Raw genomic sequence first — 22,214 nt, 5'->3', positions numbered from 1 at the left:
GATTTTTATAGTTGTACAAATACAGTAAGTAATACGAGCTTAGCTGGGAATAATGTAGCTATAGTACCATCTTTAAATTAAATCACCCAAAGAAGGGAGGTATGACTTCACTGGCTTCTGAAATCTCTGGACAAGTCCTTCACAGGCATCATCTCTTCTTCATCTCTGTATCAAAAGAAATACATTGCCTGAAGTGCACTAGAAGTGATTTTAAATATTCATGGATGTTAATTAAGTTCTCAGGATGTAAAACAAGTCTATCAAAGAAAGTCATGATCAACCCTTCACAAATGACTTCTTGCAAACTTGAACAAGATGCTTTCCACAAACCTTTCTGGTGGTCTTGCAGCTCTCCAAAAGGCTCCCCACTACTGCCCTTTCCCTTGACTCATACTCTTCCCATGTGTCAAAAAACAACTTCCTATGAAGAACTGCCACCATGTTACTAAGTAGAACAGGGCAGTGTACACTCTGTGTCCTCTAGAAATAGCAGCATCTGCTCAGGAGGTACTTGCTCAGTGTCCCAGGAAACTAGAAATACCTATAGACTGATGGATTAAGCTGCATGAGACGTCAGAGAGCTTTTAAGACAGAAAGGCCCAAGTGGAATTCTCACTTGTGAGGCTTAACACAGAGGCCAGCTGATTATACCACAGATTCTTTGACTTGGTCATCTCAATACGCTAAAAGAAAACTGAAGGAGTTTAAAAGTACATTTTCAAAGTTTCAGTATGGGATGATGAGAAAGTTCTAGAGATGGGATAGTGGTCATGGTTGTAGAACAATGTGAATGTACTTAATGCTACTGTACACTGGTTAAAATGGTAAATTTTATGTTATACATATTTTGCCACAATAAAAAAATTTTAAAGGTGTATTTTCTATTGTTAAATATTACCTGATATTACTGAGTAATAACACAGTCATTAAGAGTACTAAACATCAAGAATCGGACAGCCCTGTGTTTGAGACTTGAATCCAACTGTTACACCTACGGAACCAAACCACATTATAACCAGGCCTTTGTTTCCTTATCTGTAATACAGAAATAGTAAAATACTTACCTATGTAGTATAGGCTGCTGTGAACTTGAAAGGAAATAACTTATGTAGGAATTTAGCAAAGTTCATGGCACAAAGAGAAGGTTCAATAAATGCTGGCTCTTATTTTCTTTTTAGGTTTTTGTAGCAATACAATTCTTTTATATCTTACACAATAAGGACTAAAAACAAGACTCTAGTACAAAGGAGTTACTCATTTCTCCTTATTCCATAATGTCATATAGAGCTATATAGCGACTTCTTACAAAATGCATTCCATGTTATAGCCAAGGAATATATGAGTTCAAGTACTGACCACTAATCCAATGGTGACTAAATCTAGTCTCACACCCGAAGAGGCAACAATTTCAGAGAAGCCACGAGAACCTGAAATAATTTAACAGGTTAATATATATACATATATATGCACATATATGTATATATATATAATATATATATATATATAATATATATAAAATATGTGTTTTTATCAAGGATAACATATTCATATAAAAGCATTTGCTACAAATAGAATTCACACAGAAAAAGAAGCTATTTAAATTTTTTTGTCCCTTTTATATCATGTTTTAGGCAAAATGATGTAACCCAGAAAATCACAGAACTGCACTAGTTCTAAAACTAGGAATTTTATAAATGAAATATATCCATCCAATCATCTACACTTTTTCTCAAATTCCAAACAATGAGGCTTGCCAAACTATATTTAGAATCAACTTAAATAAAATCTCTGCATGATTTGGATGAAACATACATTGTCAATGGTTAAAAATTCAGGTAGAAAAAGTACATAAAATTACTTAAAAGTAAAAACATTTTATACCAAAGTAGTGGTTAAAAAAAAAAATCCCAGACAACATGAAGAGGAAATGCACTGAATTTTAAAACATTTTTGGACCAATGTATAAAATACCAAAACGTTCAGAACTGTTGAAAAACAAAAGTTTATGTTGAACAAGGCAAGAGGTGAAAAGATATTAAATGTATTAAAACCATCTAAATCCGAATAAGACAAAACTGAATTATGTAATTTAGAAATAAATTTAAGTGTACTTTCTTTGTACAATTCAACTGACTACCACATGGAAAATCTGGCCATTAATCAAAATGAAATTACAGACTTGCAAGCCTTTTGGCCATTGTGTAAATATTAATAGGTGAATTGCCAATTGAAAAATAAAAGGTTACATACATACCATATGAGAGGTCAAAGATGTACACTATAAAATCATGTGAACAAAACAATCATACCAGACAAATATCTTTCAGGCACTTGCATTCAGAAATAGTCCTTTTATAAATAAGCAACGTAGTTTCACTTCAAAAAATAAAGCAGATTTTCCCCAATTGCACCTATTAGTTGAGAACTATATCATATATTAGGGATGCATTTAAATGGACCATTTTATGGGAAAAATCAACTAAACTTTAAAAAACATGAGTCCACCTATTTATTCACAACTTTAAAAATACAGAGAATTCCAGTGAGGCGCAGATGGGGGCCCTATCAAAACAGTCTACCATTCAATATGACCAACGCAGTATAACACGATACAAGGACAAAAAGCAAAACCCATGATGTGGCAATACTGTAAAGAAGGGGCCCTGTCAGAAGTTTCTTTCACGAAACAAACACAATACCACAAAATAAAACAACAACAAAGAAAAGCTGGATTCTGACAACCCTACACAAACTGTGGGATTTCATCTTCCAGGTCTTCAAACTGTTGCATTCGTTTTAGTCTCGGTCTCTGACACGCGAGAGGCACTTCGGGCAAGTCCCGCTCCTCAGAGTTTTCTCCTGGCTTGCTGGTGGACTGCGTGGAGGCAGGAGGTGCCTTGTCGGAGGCCGGGACTGTTTTTAGCAGGGGTCCCTGGGGGGTGGGGGCTGTGCTGGGAGGCAGTCCTGGGGAGGGGGTTGCGAGCCTCTCCTCATCCCCTCGCAGGCTACTGGTGGGAGCACGTGGTTTGTAAAACGTGGTCCAGTGCTGGGGCTGCAGCGTTCGGGGTGCTCTGACAGCTGCGGGAGGGCAGGAGTCAGAGGACCGTCTCTCTGACACCTGTCTCACTGACCTGACTGGTTCTGTGTATGGCTTACTGGGCCGGGGGGCGCTGTCTGGCTGGTCCCCACCAATCCTGATGCTCACGGTTCCCGTTCCAGCTGCAGTCTTTGCACTGAGGCCATTTTGTTCATATAGTCTCTCCCGAGTTTTTTGTAGAGTTTGCTGGTCAAAACCGTCCAATTTGGAACAGACAATAGTAGGAGTATCCTTCCTACTAACTCCATCAAAGGTAGGATTCCTGCAAAACTTGTCTGAATTTACATTTCCCATATTTCTGACAGTTCTCTCATTAGGAGGGCTTGCAAGAAGTAGTAGTCTATCTACAGGCAAACTTGCAGGTCTAACTTTGGTCCGTGGAGCATGCCTTTCAACACTGTTTGTTTCCCTTTCTGATTTCAAAGTAAGTGGCTTGGAAGTTTTACAGACATCTTCCATCTTTTGTGATGCTGATTCAAACTCTTGGCTTACAAGCAAACCCACTTTGTTGTCTAAAAAGGAAAAGATTTATTTAAAAATCAAACTTTATGACACGTGGTTAACAAGAGTCTTACAGAATAACTTGGAAAAATATATAAGACTCTTGTTAACACTCTCAGTTATCTATGCAGAGAAGTTAAATACTCAAAGTATTAAAGGTGCACTTGAAATAAAAATGTTAGAATTTTACATTTATTTAAATCAATATAATAAACAGCTACAAAATCCATTGCAGGTTAATAAAACAAAACAAAACAAAACAAAAAAAACTGCTTAAGTAACTTTTTTCTCTTAATGGGCTCCATGCAAATATTTCTGAGATGAAAGGGGTGTCACAGTTTCAGTAGGTATTGGTATTAATTAACCTCAGAAAAGCTACACTAATTTACACACCAACCAAATGCAGGTGTGCCCTGAAACCAAAGGCTTTTGCCAACTCACTCAATCTGCTATTTCCAGTTACACACAACCCACAGTGAGAATATAGCCCATTAAATGCCTCAGATGCGTCCTTATCTGAACAACTCATCAGTGCGCTCTAACATTCATCCTGTCCAATTCAGGTTGAAGAGTTCAGTTTTAAGTAAAAAACACCATTCTCCTCATTGGTTGTTTCCTCCCAGGCTTCCTTTCTTCTCTTTCCTTCAATCTGGACCCATGGGCCATGCTTTTTCAAATTAGAACCCTCAGCTCCTTCCAACCTGGTCCCTTTTTGTAGCGTCTCCCCTAAAAAAATTCCTAGTTGTGGAAAATGCCAGCCCTCTGCTCATGCTGCCCTTTCCTGCTGGAAAACATCCAACAAGTCTGTGTCTGAGCATCATTCTGGCTTTGAACTTCAGCTGCCCCGAGCACAGCATGTGACCCCTTTCCCTGTGGCCAGGTCCTTTTGCCACATCTCTGAGGCAGAGGTTTGCAGGCAGGAGGCCATCAGAATCAGCTGTCAGTCTTCATGTCATCTGACCTTCCTTACCTGACACTCTCTCCCCTGGGCTTCCAGGGCACCGTGCTCTTGCTTTGCCTTCCAGGGACCATCCCAGGTCCTTCTATGGACCACTCTAAAGGAACTGACTGCTGGTGGCAGGGCCAGAGTCACCAACCAATGTACACTTTTTTTTAAGCATTTTTAAAAAAGATTTTCTTTATTATTTGAGAGAGAAAGATTGAGAGGGCAAATGGGAGGAGGGGAAGGAGAAGAAGCAAACTCCCTGTGGAGACTGATTGGAACTTGAGCCCAGGAACCCGGGATCATGACCTGAGTTGAAGTACAATTCTTAAAGTTCCCAGGGATAAACTTAAGAGCATAATGGGTGAGAGTGCAGCCTCTCAAGCCCAACTGCCAGGCTGAGCTCAGCTCTACCACTTTGGCACTGGGCAAGGCAATGTCACTGGCCCTGTGTCAGCATCTGTCAGAAAAGATCATGATTATATCTATGATGATGTGTGGCCTAAATGATTTAATCATGAAAAGTGCTCAGAATTGATCTGGTATATGATAGGCTCTCAGAAAATGACATTGATTATAGTTACTCTTCCTAATTGGTCATGATAGTAAATAATTGATCATGTTAGTAAAATAAGCACAAATTTAAGTTCAAATACTAACTGAACAATTTACTAGTGGCATGACCTCAGACATTATTTAGCCTCTCTCAGAGTATTTGGCGATGAATCAAATGGGGCTGATATTACCGACTTTTTAGCACAAAACTGTTATGAAGATCAAATCAGATAAATGGAATCAAACAATAAGCACAGTGCTTAGCACAAAGCAGGAGGATGCTTAAGTGAAAGTCAGATCCCTTACTTTTTGGATCCTGTCAGGCTACGATCACTGACATAGGATTACACATCAAATTTAACATATATCTCTACATTTTAAAAATAACTGAAATTTAGTTCTAAAGATACATAGGATTATAGTAACAAACGGAAGCCTTTTTGCCAGCATGACAGCTACTAATCACTACAACTAAAATGATCATACGGCAAATAAAATATATGTATTTGTGCTTAAAGTGTGAAAGGTGACAGGTAAAAGCATTTGAAAAAAATGTTAGGAGTTTTAGGAGTCTAAATGTTTTAATTTTGAGGAGTCTAGTTGACTTGTTATGAGCAGTTAGGTCAATACAATGATTTGTAGTAACAGATTTTATGATAATTCATACAGCTCAATACATTTCTGCCTTGACTTTGATATGGCTCAACACATTTCTTCCTTGACTTTAATTGATGGCAAAAATGAAATTTTTGTGAGCCCCAAGATGTCTTTTTATAAGAACGATTACTGTAAAGAATGACATTCATTTAAACGTAAGGTATAATGGGGCGCCTGGGTGGCTCAGTGGGTTAAAGCCTCTGCTTTCGGCTCGGGTCATGATCCAGGGTCCTGGGATCGAGCCCCACATTGGGCTGCCTGGTCAGCGGGGAGCCTGCTTCCTGCTCTCTCTCTCTCTCTGCCTGCCTCTCTGCCTACTTGTGATCTCTATCTGTCAAATAAATAAACAAAATCTTAAAAAAAAAAATGTAAGGTATAGTAAACAGCAACTTTTTAATGACCAGTAAAGATACATTTACTAATGAAGCTTCTTTCCCTGATTTCTCTCAACTTCACTCACTGTAGCTGTTAGACAAGGTTTGTTGGCACAGCTTGGTTAGCAAACATGAATTTTACACGGCCACTCACCAATGTGACACGTATCACATTTTTCTAATGCATTTTGCTTCCGTTCTGATTCCTCAAATGATGTAGCTGGCTCAAAAATTTTGGTCTCACTATCCACAGTGTGCATATCCTGTTGATAGAGGAGAATTCTTGAATTTGAAGAAGTAAAACACATCTCAAAAATTTTTAACTTTAATCTTATTAATAATTAATAAACATTATGGAGTTCCACCACAATTCCATAAAGGTCAAAACTCACCTCCTTTGAAGAGAAAAACAGTGTCTTCATAGAATGTTCTGGGTCTCTTTCTTCTGGTGATAAAAGAGGCTTTGGAAGGCAACCTTGATCAACATGAGGTATACCACCACCTGTACTATACACGACCACCTCTTGTGGCTGCAGGGATCCATCGAAGATCTTCTGTGAGTAAGTGATGAGGAACTCGACCAACCGGGCTTGGTTTGAGTATTCAGCGAGAGAGGAGATGGTGACAGGAGCAGTTGTGGGCCTTGGCCTAATGAGACTTGGTCCGAATATCACCCCCAAGTTTTTGGAGTTCATTTTGTTTTCTTCTGCATGATCTACGACTCTGTGAAGTAGAACACATGAAGCTGTATGAGATTTGCCTATTAGATTTCCTTGCTGGTAGTTTACTATGGACTGAGAAGGGTGGAGGAAAAACGGGCAGCAGAAGTCTAAAAAAGGATATATTTATCTGATTAGTTACTGACAACACACTGAATTGGGTTTTAGAGTATTAGGATAACATTCAAGCAAGTAGAGGAACTACTAAAGTTTGACCAGTAGAAAAGCAAAATCAAAAACGAAGAGCTGCTCCTATGTCAGTATACAGCACATCCTCCCAGGGCCCTTGTGCTGGAAACTTAACCGTCATCGTAGATTGCTCTCTCATTGGCCACAGCTGGTCTTCAAGCCAAGCTGATTCTGCGTCCTAAAGATCTTTCTGCTCGATTGCCACTCCCAGAGCTCTGGCCTTATTTTAAGCTCTCCACACCTTTTATTTCTATAACTACCCAAGAAGTTCTGAATTGCAGTTAAGGACCCCCTCCAACCCATTCTCCATACTGCTGCCAGAAAGATCTAACAAATCTAAACACGTTACATTCCTGGCTCCAGATTCTTTAGTGGGTACAGAAGGAAGACAGTCATCTTGTCTGGCAGGTATGTAGGACTTTCTTTATCGAGCCTTGGCCTAGCTCACTTCAAGCTACTGCTTGCTACGTCCCCTTCGCCAAACTACCTATGCTTCCCAAGAGCAACATTATCTTGTGCACCTGTGTCTGTTACCCTCTACCCGGAATGCTGTTTTGCACAGTCTTTGTCCCCAAACCACCACCCAGTTCTTCCAGTCTGGCTCAGGGCTAGCTTCTCTGACTCCGGCCCCTCCATCCCCTCATTGTTCTCTGCACACTGTGCCAGCCCCGTTAGAACAGGAATGGTCTGTGCTGCGCTGGCCTGCAGACCTGCCATCAAGAGGAACAGCACAACAGGTGTCAGAGACCTAATATCTGCATCCTTATTTCCTTAGCCAGAGTGCAGGACACAGGAGGCATCTGAGGTGAAGGTGTTAGCTCTAAGAATATCTATTCAATGCCTCCCTTCCCCTAACACATATGAGAAGTAAAACATTCATTTTAAAACATCACAACAATATGAATGTACTTAATACTACTGAATTGTACACTTAAAAGTGGTTAAGATGGGGGTGCATGGGTGGCGCAGTTGGTTAAGCAACTCTTGGTTTTGGCTCAGGTCATGATTTCAGGGTCATGGGACTGAACCCCACATTAGTTTCCATGCTCAGCACGGTGTCTGCTTGGAATTCTCTCTCCTCTCTCCCCTTGTCCATGTACTTAAATAAATCTTTAAAAAATAATAAAAGTGGTTAAGATGGTTAATTTATGTTATGTGTATTTTACCACAATTTAAACAAAACCAAAAAAGCCAAACCTGATCAATTGTCCACCCACTAATGAACGCTCGCCTTATACAAAATTCTTACCGCTTAAGATGAACTATGAGGTAATGAAGACTGTTAAAATTTGATACTGGCAGTTGTCTTAGAAGGTCTTTGCTTTTTATAAGAATTCTGTTTATTTCTATACATGTACTTGGCCATTTTTTGTCCTCAGGGTTATCCTTTTTTGACTCTTGTTCTTCATTTACATGTTGGATTTCTTTTGCAAGGTCTATAAATTCCTTGTACAATCGGAATAAAATGAATGGTTCTGGGAGCTAAAGAAATAAAATCACATTAGGAATATCATTCTGTCCACTTTTTCCCTTTTAATAATTTACTGAATAGCTACTGACGGATTTAGTATGTCCCTTCAGATTAGAAGGGACTTAAGATCAATCTACTTTTAGAAATAGATTTATGCTTGTCAGTGATGTTATCTATTAAGTGAATCTGACATCATCGCCAAAAATTATATCTGTATTAAAAGTGAGTTAACTGATAATCAGTAAAACATTCTAAAATCAAAAGCTGCATGAGGGATTTTAAAACTTTGCTATATATCCTATACCAAGTACATTCATCACTGCCCCAAAGTTAGCATGATCTTCAACTGTTTTATTAAAACAAGCCAGTCATATTAATTAGAAAAAGCTTATATTCTGAATTTTATTGGCATAGGGTAGACAGAGAACAAAATACTATTGGGTCCTTTTGTTTTACTTTGACCAGACTGAAGATTAGCATAAGATAGCATGGCTTAGAAGAAAGACATTGCCAATGTTTTATTTACCTAATTTTCAAATACAACTTGAATTGCCATAAGTAGGTTAAAGAAAATGTTCCTCTCTCAAACTATCAAGGGGCATGCCACCTTGATCCCTCTACTGGCACAAGCGATTTCAATATTTCCACCGCTCAGCGATGGAAACAGTCCATATCTGGCTAGCAGGTGTCCTATAATATCTGTGGTGAGGTAGGCACTCATTTCTCCAGTTTCCCCTGCTGGTCACAGAGAGGGGAGGCCCTGAGATTAATTTCTGCCTCTATTATTCTAGGATCTGAAGGAGCTCACTCAACCTCTTGAGGCTTTAGATTTCCCAAATATGAGTAAAATGAAGGCTACTCTCTAATACTATAAAAATTGAGCATGGCTCCCCACACTAAAATGATGGTCCCATAGCATTCTTGAGATGGAATAGTATTGGACCCCATTTATTTCCCCCCTCTGATTGGCCAAAAGGGACAAAATGACTCATTGTGAGATTAACAGTCATTCAGAGGTACTCTGTCTCCATTTCTCAGCTGAGAATTCTGCAAAATGTGAAATAAATCAAGTTTCTTGGGCTAACATGGCAGATCCAACATTTGTACCTAGTTTCTTTCCCTCTGACAACCCCACTGAAATAGTTAAGTCCACAAAGACTAGGAGAATAGGAAAGGAGATAAAAGCAACATTTAACCACTGAAGAGCAGATGAATAAGTAATGGCTTAGCAGTCCTGAGAAAGCTAAAATTCCAAAATGAGAACCAATACAATTTATAGGAGACCCACAAACTATTAGCATGAGGTACTCTGATCCTGGAGGAGAACGGGCTATTTAAGAAGTATTAGATCTCCAGATCCTTGTCTCCACTCCATGTTTCTGAACAACATTTTCCCCAGCAGTGTGGGGATTTCATCTCTGGACAGTGTAAAAGAGATGGCCTCTGGATGGCCAATGTCAAGCACAAACAACAGCTACACAACTATCTAAAAATAGGGATTTAGTGACTGTCTGCCTGCTACAGCAGAGATTCTGGAGCTTTCTTACCCCAGGTGGCTCCCAGAGTTCTGGCACCACACCATACAGGCAGGGAAAGACCTTTCTTTGGGGTATCAGCCAAGCCTAAGAATAGAGACCTAGAGATACAGACAACCGGTGTTTCCCAAATAGCCCTCCTAGATCACACTAGAGCTTAAAATCTTTAAAGCCTGTACGTATTCAAAACCTTCCAAAGAGACTTCAATTCCAATTCTTTCATTTTAAGCAGATAATCATGAAAGACTGAAATCAAAATAAGCAGAAACAAAATGAGCTGAAGATCTAGAACTGTGCTGGCAGTATGGTAATCACTAGCCACATATGGCTACTGAGCACTGGAAATGTCACTATTCCAAACTGACATATGCTCTAAATGCAAAATACACACCAGATTTCAAAGACTCAGTAACCCTTCATTTCAAACAAAAACAAAAAAATTTCACTAAAAATTGAAAAATACCGATTACGCATTCAGATGATATTTCAGTATGTTACATATTAAAATTAACTTCACGGTTTCTTTTTATGTGGCTCCTAGAAAATTTAGTTTTATATATAGGGCTCACATTATATTCCTATTGAAAAGCACTAGAGGGGCGCCTGGGTGGCTCAGTGGGTTAAGCCGCTGCCTTCGGCTCAGGTCATGATCTCAGGGTCCTGGGATCGAGTCCCACATCGGGCTCTCTGCTCAGCAAGAAGCCTGCTTCCTCCCTCTCTCTCTCTCTCTGCCTTCCTCTCCGTCTACTTGTGATCTCTGTCAAATAAATAAATAAAATCTTAAAAAAAAAAAAAAAAAAGAAAAGCACTAGAGGCTAAGCAAAGAATCCTTAGAAAAAAAGCTATGAATATCTCATATAGATAAGATACTACATTCATTAAAAAGGATGTTGTAAAAGGAACAGAGAACCAATTTCTTAGAAATTAAAATATGATCTCAGAAATGAAATAGATTATAGTAGGTGTATAGGATAAAACTGAAGAAATCTTGGGGCACCTGGTGGCTAAGTCAGTTAATCCTCTGACTGTTGGTTTCAGCTCAGGTCTTGATCTGGGGGTTGTGGGTCTGAGCCTCACACTGGGTCCCATGCTGGGCATGGAGCCTACTTAAAAAAAAACAAAACAAAACCTGGGGTGCCTGGGTGGTTCAGTCGTTAAGTCGTTAAGTCAGTCATGACCTCTGCCTTTGGCTCAGGTCATGATCCCAGGGTCTGGGATCAAGCCGCAGGGCTCCCTGCTCCGTAGGAATCCTGCTTCTCCCTCTCCCACTCCCCCTGCTTGTGTTTCCTCTCTCTCTGCGTCTGTCTCTGTAAACAAACAAACAAACAAAAAACCAAACCAAACGAACAAAACAAGACCAACTGAGGAAATCTCTTAAAAAGTGTTAAAAGAAAACAAAAACAAACAAAAAAAGAAATAATAGAGAAAAGATGAAGGAACTAGAGAACAAGTACAAGCTGTCCAGTAAGCACACTTCCAGAAAGAAAAAACAGAAAATGGGAGGAAATGAGCAACAAAATAAAAGTCCTAAAAACAAAAGGCCAAGGAGAACGGAGCCTGTGGAGTACCTGAAGTGACAGATGAGTATATATCCACATCAAGGCATACACTGTGAAACTTTAAAACAATGGGGAGATAAAGAAGATTCTACATGCTTTCAGAGAACAAACAATAGGCCTTATACAAAGAATCAGAAATGAGAAAGACTTCACACTTCAAAGAAAACAATTAAAAAATGCCTTCAAAATTCTGAAGAAAAATAATTTCCAATCTAGAATACGATAACCTACCACACAATCTACTTTCCCATCCTGTCCAAGAGGCAGAATAAAGACATTTTCAAATAACTAAATTTACTCTTATTCCACCTTGATCAAGTATGGCATAACCAAAACAGGAGCATAAACCACAAACAGGAAGACATGACACAGAAGACAGGCATTCCCTCAGATGAGAGAAGGGGGCAGAGAAGGGAGATCCCAGGATGATGGCTATTCACAATATTAGAAAGGATATAAATGCAGAACAGAACTCCAGAGATGGACATGATGAGAACCATCATTGCTCTGCTCTCTGGGACTGTATCTTCATTTTTACTCAAGGAACTTGACCCCAGCTCTTTTCCGTACTTGGCTCACCATGGCAATGCACTGATGCTCCTACAACCCTTCAATGAGGAGCTGCTGCCTGAAGCCACTAAGGCTGATTACTGTTTTAACCCACAGAAGAGCGCGTGTGTGTGTATTTCTCTTTTGGATCTACTCCTGTAAATCTCAGATACAATAGTGAGCACAGAAAGAGAAAATACAGAGCAGCCCACCCCCGACCATATTCCTGCTGAATCTCCAGTATCCAGCTTATACAAAAGTCCTGCATGATGCCCCAAATCTGTTGAACTGCAGGTTCCCAAGATGCCTTCATGATCTTGCCCGCTGACCTCCCACAATGGCTATCTGAGGATGTCAGTGAAGGTAAAGGTGGACCATGACTCAGACACTGTGGAACTTACTGAATCCTTCATTAACAGTGTGAATAATACACAGCTAGATTTATGCTTTCCTTTCAGTTACCTAAAACTTCATAAGACACTGTTTAGGAACATGCAACAGGTATTAAAACTATTAAGAAAAGGAGGTATTAACATGGTTAGAAAAGACCAGTGGGGTGGCGTTGAGGGCAACTACTGGAGAAGGGCACGCAGGAGCCTTCAGTAAGGTAATGTTCTACTTCCTAAAGCTACGTGATGGGAAATGAGTGTTTTTATTATTATTGGTCTTTAAATGTACATGTATTTTATATACGCTTTGATTTGTAACAATAATTGGAGACATATGGATATGGTCTATGTCAATGAAAATATCTGTGTAGCAAATGTTATCAGTAAAATAACAATCATATTTTTGTTCTTTTCTCTTTAATGGTATGTTTCAAGGGTAAAAACTTTACCTGTCGAAGGTATAATTTCAAGACGTCACAGATGTCGTGTGAACTAAATTCTGAAATGTCTACGAAGTGCATTCCGTTTTCCAAGGCTTGACACAGTTTTTCAGTTTTTATTTTGTTTCCACATACACGATAAATTCCCTTGAGAAGAAAATGGAAAAATTTGACAAAATTCTCCTTTAGAACAAATGGCTAAATGCAGACATCTCCATACATATGATGTGTCTACTTCAATTTTTATTAATAATTCAGGAAAAAACTAGGGCCAAATGAGGTAACATTTTCTAAATAAATCTGAATAAATTCAGATTTTATTTATTTATTATTTATTTATTATTATTTTATTTATTCTGAATAAATTCTTTTAAAGAGACTTTTACTTGTTAAAAATTGAGAGCACTGTTTTCCTTTAAAGGCTCATCATTAGAACAAATCACATGGGCATTTATATTTTTAAACTTAATTTTAAGAGTTACAACGTACCTGTAAACACAAGGCTCTATTTTCAATCTCTGAGGCACATATTTTGAGTACAAAAGGGATGCCATCTGGTTCCTTTTTTGCAACTTGTATGAATTCTGCTCCAAATAAGTGTATTTTCCCTGGAAGTTTCTGATGACCACAAATGATGACTAAGTTTTCCAAACACTTACGGTGACAAACAAGGAGACACTACAAGAAAATGACAGTTAAAAAATGGTTCATTTACCTCAAAACTATGAACTGAGCAAACTATAGGTAGAATGGTAACCCAACAAGAATGATTTTAAAAGGTATTACTTGTGGTGTCTGAACTATCTTAATAGCTAAATGAATTACAAAATTACACTGTGGTTCAATTTATTAAAAATATACATGTAAGAGAGCCTAATCAATAAAATTAGTAACAGAAAAGTATAAGGCAAAAAGCTTTCATGAAAGAGCTAATGGAATTCCAGAAAGATCTTACCTCTTCACATTCAACACCTTGGAATACTACAATGCCTTCACAATCCCTACATTTTGTGGGGGACCTCAATTTTCGAAACTTGTGAGTGAGAGCTGCCTTTGACATCAATGTTTTCTTAAATGTTCCAAGGGAATTGGGTCCTTGCAACAGAAATAAATTGGTATAAGAATTGTAAGATGACATAACAATTATAACACATGATGCTAAATTCTGAAAAATCTTTAGACTTTGTAACATTCATATGTCACAGGAAGCTATTATTTTGAGTCTGCAACAGCAAAATAGGCATCCAATTTATAGATCTCTTACAAAGTACACATTTGAGCTGTAAGTAAAAAATCACCAAAAAACTATTAAGGTACTTCTAAAATAGGATGGCATTATGTTTTCAACATCAGCCAATCTACACTGTTATTAATATACCCTTTATAGCACCTGGAAGGCTGTTACAGAATGGTATTTCATTCTTAGAAAATGTCCCTATGAAAGCTTCAAAGAAAACTAGCTGTATGAGACCAGTAAGTGTCACTGTTATTTGCATTAAAGATAAAGCTACTCTTACCGTGAATTCATCATAAAATTAAAGATAATACTAGCTAGTTTTCCATCAGTATCCTACTTGAGATCAGATGTTCCATATTATTCTAGTTAATGATGCCCAAACAGGTATAAGGAGTTCTCAAACGTACAAAACTAATTTATATGAGTCTAATTCAGGTCATTAAGGTAACTGATTTCTCTCTTATATCTGTCAACATCCATAACTTTCCTTGTCCTCAAGAACATATTTATTTAATTTTCCTGCCTAACTTCTCATGCACTATTTCTTTTAAAGAGACTTTTTCAGAGTTTCTCATGCATTGCAACACTTTTAACAGTTAAGGCACTGTATGAGGTTTATAAAAGATCAAACTAACTAGTTTATTTTTGCACCCTGCTAATACATTTTAGATCTAGTAGTTTTGTTACTTATTCTTTTATTCTTATTTCTAACATTTCACTAGTGCATTATCAACCCATACTTGTACGTAATTTTTGGGATAGATTTAAGTCAATATAATATCTTTTAATACACAGCAAAGTAATTCTTTAAATTATATTATTTTCCTAATATCATGCAGTGTTGCTGACTCAAAGGGTTTAGTGAGAACTTGATTCAGGTGAGAGTAATACCAGCTTCTGAAGGGGAGGGTGGTTCTCTTTCATCTAGATCATCTGCAGAAGACATGGTTCCACTGGATGGAGTTCGTGGCAGTTTTCGATGAAAGTCTCCTAAAAGGAAATTGTGACTACAATCACCTGACCGTTCACAGTAGAATTTAAGAAATGGGTAATGACAATATTTTTTGAACAACACAAGTCATACTATTTTGTGGGCTACAATGCAAAAAGCTGTTTCCATTCTCAGACTTTAGATATAGGGAATTCTGATTTTTATTATTAGGAACAAAAGAGAATTCAACCAAACCTGACTTTTCCAAATAAATTTAAAATTGGGAAATCGTACATTCCAATGAGACCTTACTGCCAACTTGTGATAGTTAGAGATTATATGCTCTACAAGGACAGAGATTCTTTTCTATTCATGTCTTACCATCCACTATCTAACAAAGTGACTAGCACAATGGTAAACTCATTAAATGCTTGTTGAATCGAATTACAAAGAAACGTATACAAAAATAATACACAAAAATCTAATGAATACAGCAATACAATGGTAACATTTCAAGTTGCGAGGAGGATGGGAGAGCGGGAAGCAGGAATGAAAATCCCTGGCAGGGAGCTGAGAGCACAGGACACAAGCTGTGTCAGCAAAGGACTCTGTGTGGGTCTCAGAGCCGCCTGACTAGGGCCTGAGGTTCCTCTGCTCCCTGCAGAGCATACAGCCAGGACTCTATCTATCCAAGTGGAAGATCTCACTTACCTCAAGGCCTTCACGAGCTTAGGGTTGTGAGTTAGAAAAGGTTTTACAGATGATTTCAACCAACATCTTTCCCCCAAAAAGATTCCTCTTCAAAATATGCTTAAGAGGCTAGCAGTCACCTAGTTTTTGCTTTGAATTGTGCTCTCAGTGACTGAGAAATCATGGGGTGCCACGTTCTACTTAGAACTATTCTAACTGTGAGATGGCCTCCTTGTATTTTTGAGCAGCAACCTGCCTGCCCACGAACCCCAGCCCTTGGTCCCCGTTCTTCCTGAAGGAGATGAGCACTGTCCTTGAATCCCTTCCCACTCCAGGATGTGAGGATGGCTGTCGTGTTCCCCACTTCCCTCATTCCCAGATCAGGCCTCCCAGGTCTTCACCATTTACCATGTAACTAGTTTTCAAATTTTTGTCTTTATCACATGTAGTCTTATGGGATTCCAAATAATTTAGGGGTTGCTCTAGAATGGGTCTTAATTTCTGGGGATAGCTACAACCATCGTGTTTTTACAAAGTCAATTACAAACACTCAGCGAAGTATTATTTAGGCTCACAACTTCAGGGTGTCGCTTGCACACAACTAGTTTTCAAGGAAGACACAGAGTAAGCCTACAAACCCCAATGCTGCATGGAAATTATTTCTTACTTTAAATTTCAAGAGATTTACTTATGGAAATAAAATTTCTGTAATATATAGAACACTATTTAAAAAATGCCTTGGACTTTTGAGGCAGGTTATATCTTTATATTCCACAGCGCCAAGGATCCTAGGAGAAGGGCTGGGAAGAACAGGATTGGAGCAGTCTTTGGTAGAAGAGTGGAGGAGAAAGAATGTCTAAGGAAGAATCTCATGGGTCCAAATACTACCTTCTTTCCCTGCTAGCTGTATTACCTTTGGCAAGTCATCCTCTTTGAAGCCACTAAGGAGAAGTCAACACATCTATCTTGCCTCTCTAAGGAGCATTGGACTCTCCTTATCAAAGTGGCTTTTAAAGGTACATTTAAAAAACTGAGTAAGTAATCACAGGCACAAAATTAGTGTTAACTGTATTGTTCACCACAGCAATTAGCTACAAAACAATCTAAAATGTATAGTTATGTTCACAGAATGGAATACTATATAGATTATAAGTATAAAATAAAGATCTATAAGGACAGCTATTCACATCAATATGGATCTAAAAAAACATGAAAGAAGTCACACAAAAGAATGGTATAATTCCATCTGTATAACATTCCAAAGAGGGCAAAGCTCAAGTAGATACAGGTAGTAAAACATTTAAAATAGCTGGAGAATGATTGAAAAAATCCAGGATGATGGTCTGTTCTGGGGGGCAGTGGGGTAAGGTTTTCAAGGAGGTGTCTACAGGGCCCTGCTAATATACTGATCATGTTTTATTTCTTATAGGCTGGGTGGTGAATATATGAGGGTTTGTCTTAATTTTCTTTAAACTGCATGTGTATATGTATATACTCCTCTCTAGGAGACAGTTGATTAAAAAAATCAGGTGGTTAAAATATATCCCCCAAAAGGAATATGTCATTGAATTTTCTCTGCTAGACTTAAATGCTATGTACCTGGACTTATAGATTCAGAATCCAGAGATCTAGATTCACTGCTTCCTCCAGTGCTCTCAGAGTCACTAAACATCCCAAATGTCCATGACCTTATAAAAGAAGGACCTTTAAGAAAAGAATATTTAAAGTCAAACTTGGCTACAGACAGATTTCATGAGGTGAAATACTGACATTACATAAAATGAGACAAGACAAATTTCTGTACAGTGATCAAACAGTCAACTTTAAGACAGGCACAGTGCGTACAACTGCAAATAAGGCCTCATGAAGTTTTAATTCAAGGCCTGATTTTTAAATTCCAGAGTTGCAACTCATTTAATAATCTCATTTAAACAACTTGATCTTCCATAAATCAGAGCTCTCTTTAATGTGAAAGTCTACCTGTTACATCAGCACTATTGGAGCATCTGTCCTCTTCAATCTTACTAGAACTGTCAGGAAGGCGCACTACATCCTCTAACGAGTCGGTAGGTCTGTATCCAGAAGTGTGGGGACTATTTGTTAATGGTTTATTTATATTCCTAAGAAAAACCCAAATAAAACTCATCATTTAGAAGAATGACTAATACCCAGACTATTTTATTCTATTTTCAGAAAAATCTGCTACTTTAATGAACAGAGTAATATTAAAAATAAATCTTATTATATGGTTCAACTTCTTAGAGAAGATGTGAACAAAATTTATTAATCATTTGAACTTATTATAGCCAAAACATGGAAAAGAGTAGCAAAAGTATGGTCAATAATTCATGTCATGGTTAAACTTTTCTAGTATAACGTCTATGGAAAATGTAGGTTGTTAAATATGTAGACATTCAAAATAGATATGAATATGATTTGCCATTCTCAAAGGATTTCTAAATCTCAAAGAACTGAGCTCTGTGTCAAAATGAAAAGCTTTACTCTTAAGTGAGTCACATCTGAATACAAAATGAGTTCAGAAAGTTTTAAAGTCAATTCTGCCAATGTTAGAAAAGACACCACCTACTATCAGATAGGAACTTAGCAATAAAGGTTTTATCTTTTGAGATAATTTCATCTACACATTAATTCTTACCCATCAACTTTTTCTTCTTCAGTTGCATTTGTGGCCTTGACAAACTCACTGTACTCTTGACCTGGGTCATAGAGTTTGGCACTATCACAGAGAGACTGTAAATTGTTTGCAAGGGAGGCTGCCTGAAGGTGTTGCATCTGGAAGAGGTTAACGGTCACCTATGGTCACAGACAGAGACAAAAGGCAAAATAACTTCCACTATACAGAACACTATATAAAGACAGATTGATTTCGAAAGAAAAAAGGCCATACAGTGAAGCATAGAACACTGAATATCACCACAAGCATACTAGATTGCGTGGCTTTGTGCAAGGTCTAGATTAGGTCTAGATCTAAAAAAAAAAACAAAAAAAAAAACAGTAGTTGTAATTCACTGTCTAGGAGCAATCGTTGCCAGCAAAACTGACTGTAAACTGAAAAGTTCACAAATACATTCCCTTGTCCTACTGGTTCATAATATTAGGAGACAGATGTGTTTTTGAGGATCCCCAGCTCCGTATGCTGATGGTCTGACCACAACAGTCTAAACTCTTAAGTGAGAAACATAAGGGAAAAGGTTTCAATCAGAGTATAATTATTTTGACTTTTACTTTTTCAATCCTATTAAAAAATGCTTTCCAATTATAATGTATCCTAAGGAACTCAGCTTTAATAATTAGGCATTATCTTGAATCTATCCAAAATATATTATCCCACTGAGTTTCTACAAATGCCCACATATACTACTATTCCTACTACTCGTAGTAATAGTAGCAATTTTTAACAACCAGCAAGTGCCTGCAAATGTGCCAAATCCATTCTGAGAGTTGCACACGAATGAACTAATTTAGTGTTCTCAGAAACCCAGGCTTTGAGTGTATTATGGCAAATAAACAGATGAGATCCCAGTCCTCACAAAATTTACGTTCTCCTGAAGGTGAAGTAAGAGAGAGGGCAAATAAATTCTGTAGATAAGATAATTTCTGGTATTGAAAACTTCTATAAATACTATATAAGACTGTCAAGTTATGAAATATGAGCTGGGATGCATTTGCAGAGTGGCACTTCTGATATGGCAGGTTAGTCAAGCCTCTCTGAGTAGGTCACACCTGAACTGAGATCTGATGTAAGAAAGAGCCAATGCAAAGTTTCAGGGAGAAGCCCAATCCAGAAAAAAGGAAGAGGTAGCACAGAGACCCCAGAGCAAAAGTGAGTGAGAAAGAGCTTGCCACGCTCAAGAAACACTTGAAAGGTCAATATGGCTGAAGCCTTGTCCAAAGAGGTGAAGTTTCGGTTTGAGGTGATACCAGAAAGAGGAGGCATTTAAACAGAAGTAAAGAGTCTGAATTTAAGTACAATGGGAAGCCAGTGGAGGGTTTTAAAGGGTGTTAAGAGCTATCACAGAATTTATGTTATAAAATGCCACTCTGGCTTCCAGGTGAGCAATGTGAATAAATGCCAAATTTCAATCGGCTTAATATTATTTCAAAGACTGCCATGTTTCCTCTTCATTTCTCTTGTTACACCAGATAATCTGTTGAAATTCTGATTAACCTCTGAGACCTTTCCAAGGTAGACAGGCATTCCCGAAGGATAAATAAGACTCAGCATAAGTAGTATTTGAAAAGTGCACATAAAAGAATAGCTTATATGTGTTATAACTCTTTCAAGGAACAAAGGAAATTCAAATGGCAGATGGTAAAGTTTAAGTCCTGCAACTGGCTATGATGAGAAAATTCCCCAGTTAATGGTAAACTGAACTTACTCTCTTGATCCTAAAGGTAACTGTACATTTTTTGTACTTTTTAATAAGATTTATGAATCTAGTTAAAAACACCAATAATTTAAAAAGCCAAATGAATATACTGGCATAATCAATTCATCTGCTGAATGTTTGTTTCTGGGTACTTATTAAAAATAAAGACTTAAGGAGTTATATATATGGGTAGTCCAATCTTAAAATCTGTTTTCCCTAAATTATTCAGCCTTCTCACTTACCTAACAGAAACAGTAAAGAGTGAACCCCCATGGGGTAGATTCTACAGGACTCGCTGGGGATCTTACCTGGGGTGGCTCACAGGTACCTCAAAAATCATCCTGCCTCTAGATTTTTTTGTGCCCCAATCTGCAACCTGAATCAGGAACTTAGACTTTTCTTCTAGTCCTCTAGTTAGTACAGTGACCTAAGTGCCTCTTAAAGGGGAAATGACCAAATGTATGGTAACAGAAAGTGTGATTAGCCAATGTCATACTGTAATTCTGTTTGTTTTCTGGAACTGTTCCCTCTAGCACACAGGATTTCAAACTAGATCTATCCCCAGTTTTCATCACCTACAGCAAATTTTTAGTTCCTCCAATGGCACTTGGATTAGTACAAATATTTATGATAGCTGTTCAGAGAGAATTTGAATTTCAAATAATGGGGAAAGTTTCTTTCATATAAAATAGCAATAATCTAAAACAAATTTGGCTCAGTATAATTCTCTATCCTATATTATTTTAAAGATAAACTTTTTTTGAATGTACTCTAAAACAAAACAAAACTCTTGCTCTAATTCTTCCCATTTTTCAAAGCCCATTGATTTGGTTAGGTCTTTAGTGACTGGCCTGGTCATTTCTTCTTCCTCTCAGTAATATAATTACAATCTTTATCCCTGATCCTTCAATATTTCATAATTCAAGACAATTTTAGATATTCAGTAGTAATCCTCAATGTCCATGATATAACTTACAATTTTCCTAGGATATAAATGTGTTATGTGTATCTTCCGGAAAATAGTGAGAGAACCTGAGTGTCTAGAATCTTTCTTTGTACCTCAAATAATTTTGCTTTTTCAACAATCACATATGTGATATGTCCTAGAGTGAAAAATAAAAATGTTTTAAAAACAATTTGAGATGTTGAAAATAAGTCACCAAAACCCCTAAGTTCTGCTTTTGATGGAGAAGAAAACATAAAGAAGGGCACCTGGATGGCTTGTCAGTTAAATGTCTGCCTTTGGCTCAGGTTATGACCTTAGGGTCCTAGAGCTGACTCCCGAATCGGGTTCTCTGCTCAGCAGGGAGTCTGCTTGTCCCTCTCCTCTGCCCGCTGCTCCCCCTGCTTTTGCTCTCTCCCAGATAAATAAATAAATTTTTAAAATCTCATATAAAAGAAAGAAAACTGAAAGAAATCTGAGAAAGTCATTGTTCTTACCTAGAAAAGAATATCTATATTCAAGAAATGAAATGTTTGATTTGGTATTTGTTTGGATCTGCATGTGAATAAATACTAGACAGAACAACTAAACTTAATTAAATTGGTTCAAAGAACTTTAGCTAATATCAACTTTTATTCACAAATATATACACAGATCACCTCTATTAGCTGTCTCTATACATTACATGCTGTACAGATTTTCATAAGTTTGGGGATTTGTCCAAGTTTGAGAGACCTTAACCTCAAAGTCTATTTCATACACTGATAGGTATTACTCTCCAATTTTTCAGATGTGTTCATTCTCTCTTCCTAAATATATGTTAATCTCCTTGAAAGCAGGTATCTGTCTTACATTTATGTACACAGTGGGCATCAATAAATATATATATGTTACATACAAAATTAAGTATCCCCTTATTTATATCACATCAAATTAAAGGAAATCATAATTACTGGATCACCAAACAGCATCATTTTTAAGAGGTATGTAGGCAAAATTATACCTTGTAAGAGAGCTTAAAACCATGTTATATGAAAAAAAAAT

The 22,214-nt window shown here is 37.6% G+C and overlaps 1 protein-coding gene across 5 annotated transcripts in view; it reads right to left on the bottom strand.

Annotated features, from left to right (window-relative positions):
- Window positions 1-1,140: 1,140 nt before the first annotated feature.
- The window catches only part of ARHGAP29 (Rho GTPase activating protein 29), a 75,386-nt gene continuing 54,312 nt past the window's right edge, over window positions 1,141-22,214 (bottom strand). For all 5 annotated transcript variants that reach the window (XM_047725518.1, XM_047725521.1, XM_047725519.1 and 2 more), the window contains 11 exons: window positions 18,493-18,650; window positions 17,817-17,956; window positions 17,436-17,540; window positions 15,107-15,205; window positions 13,934-14,073; window positions 13,468-13,656; window positions 12,988-13,125; window positions 8,285-8,517; window positions 6,520-6,850; window positions 6,282-6,390; window positions 1,141-3,609 (listed from right to left, as the gene is read on the bottom strand). In XM_047725518.1, the coding sequence (XP_047581474.1) occupies window positions 2,744-3,609; window positions 6,282-6,390; window positions 6,520-6,850; window positions 8,285-8,517; window positions 12,988-13,125; window positions 13,468-13,656; window positions 13,934-14,073; window positions 15,107-15,205; window positions 17,436-17,540; window positions 17,817-17,956; window positions 18,493-18,650 (2,508 nt within the window). In that variant the 3' untranslated portion in view covers window positions 1,141-2,743. The remainder of the gene's footprint in view (window positions 3,610-6,281; window positions 6,391-6,519; window positions 6,851-8,284; window positions 8,518-12,987; window positions 13,126-13,467; window positions 13,657-13,933; window positions 14,074-15,106; window positions 15,206-17,435; window positions 17,541-17,816; window positions 17,957-18,492; window positions 18,651-22,214) is intronic.

Source organism: Lutra lutra, chromosome 4, assembly GCF_902655055.1.
Source record: "Lutra lutra chromosome 4, mLutLut1.2, whole genome shotgun sequence".
NCBI lineage: Eukaryota > Metazoa > Chordata > Mammalia > Carnivora > Mustelidae > Lutra > Lutra lutra.
This window is presented reverse-complemented; position numbering and strand designations above follow the sequence as displayed.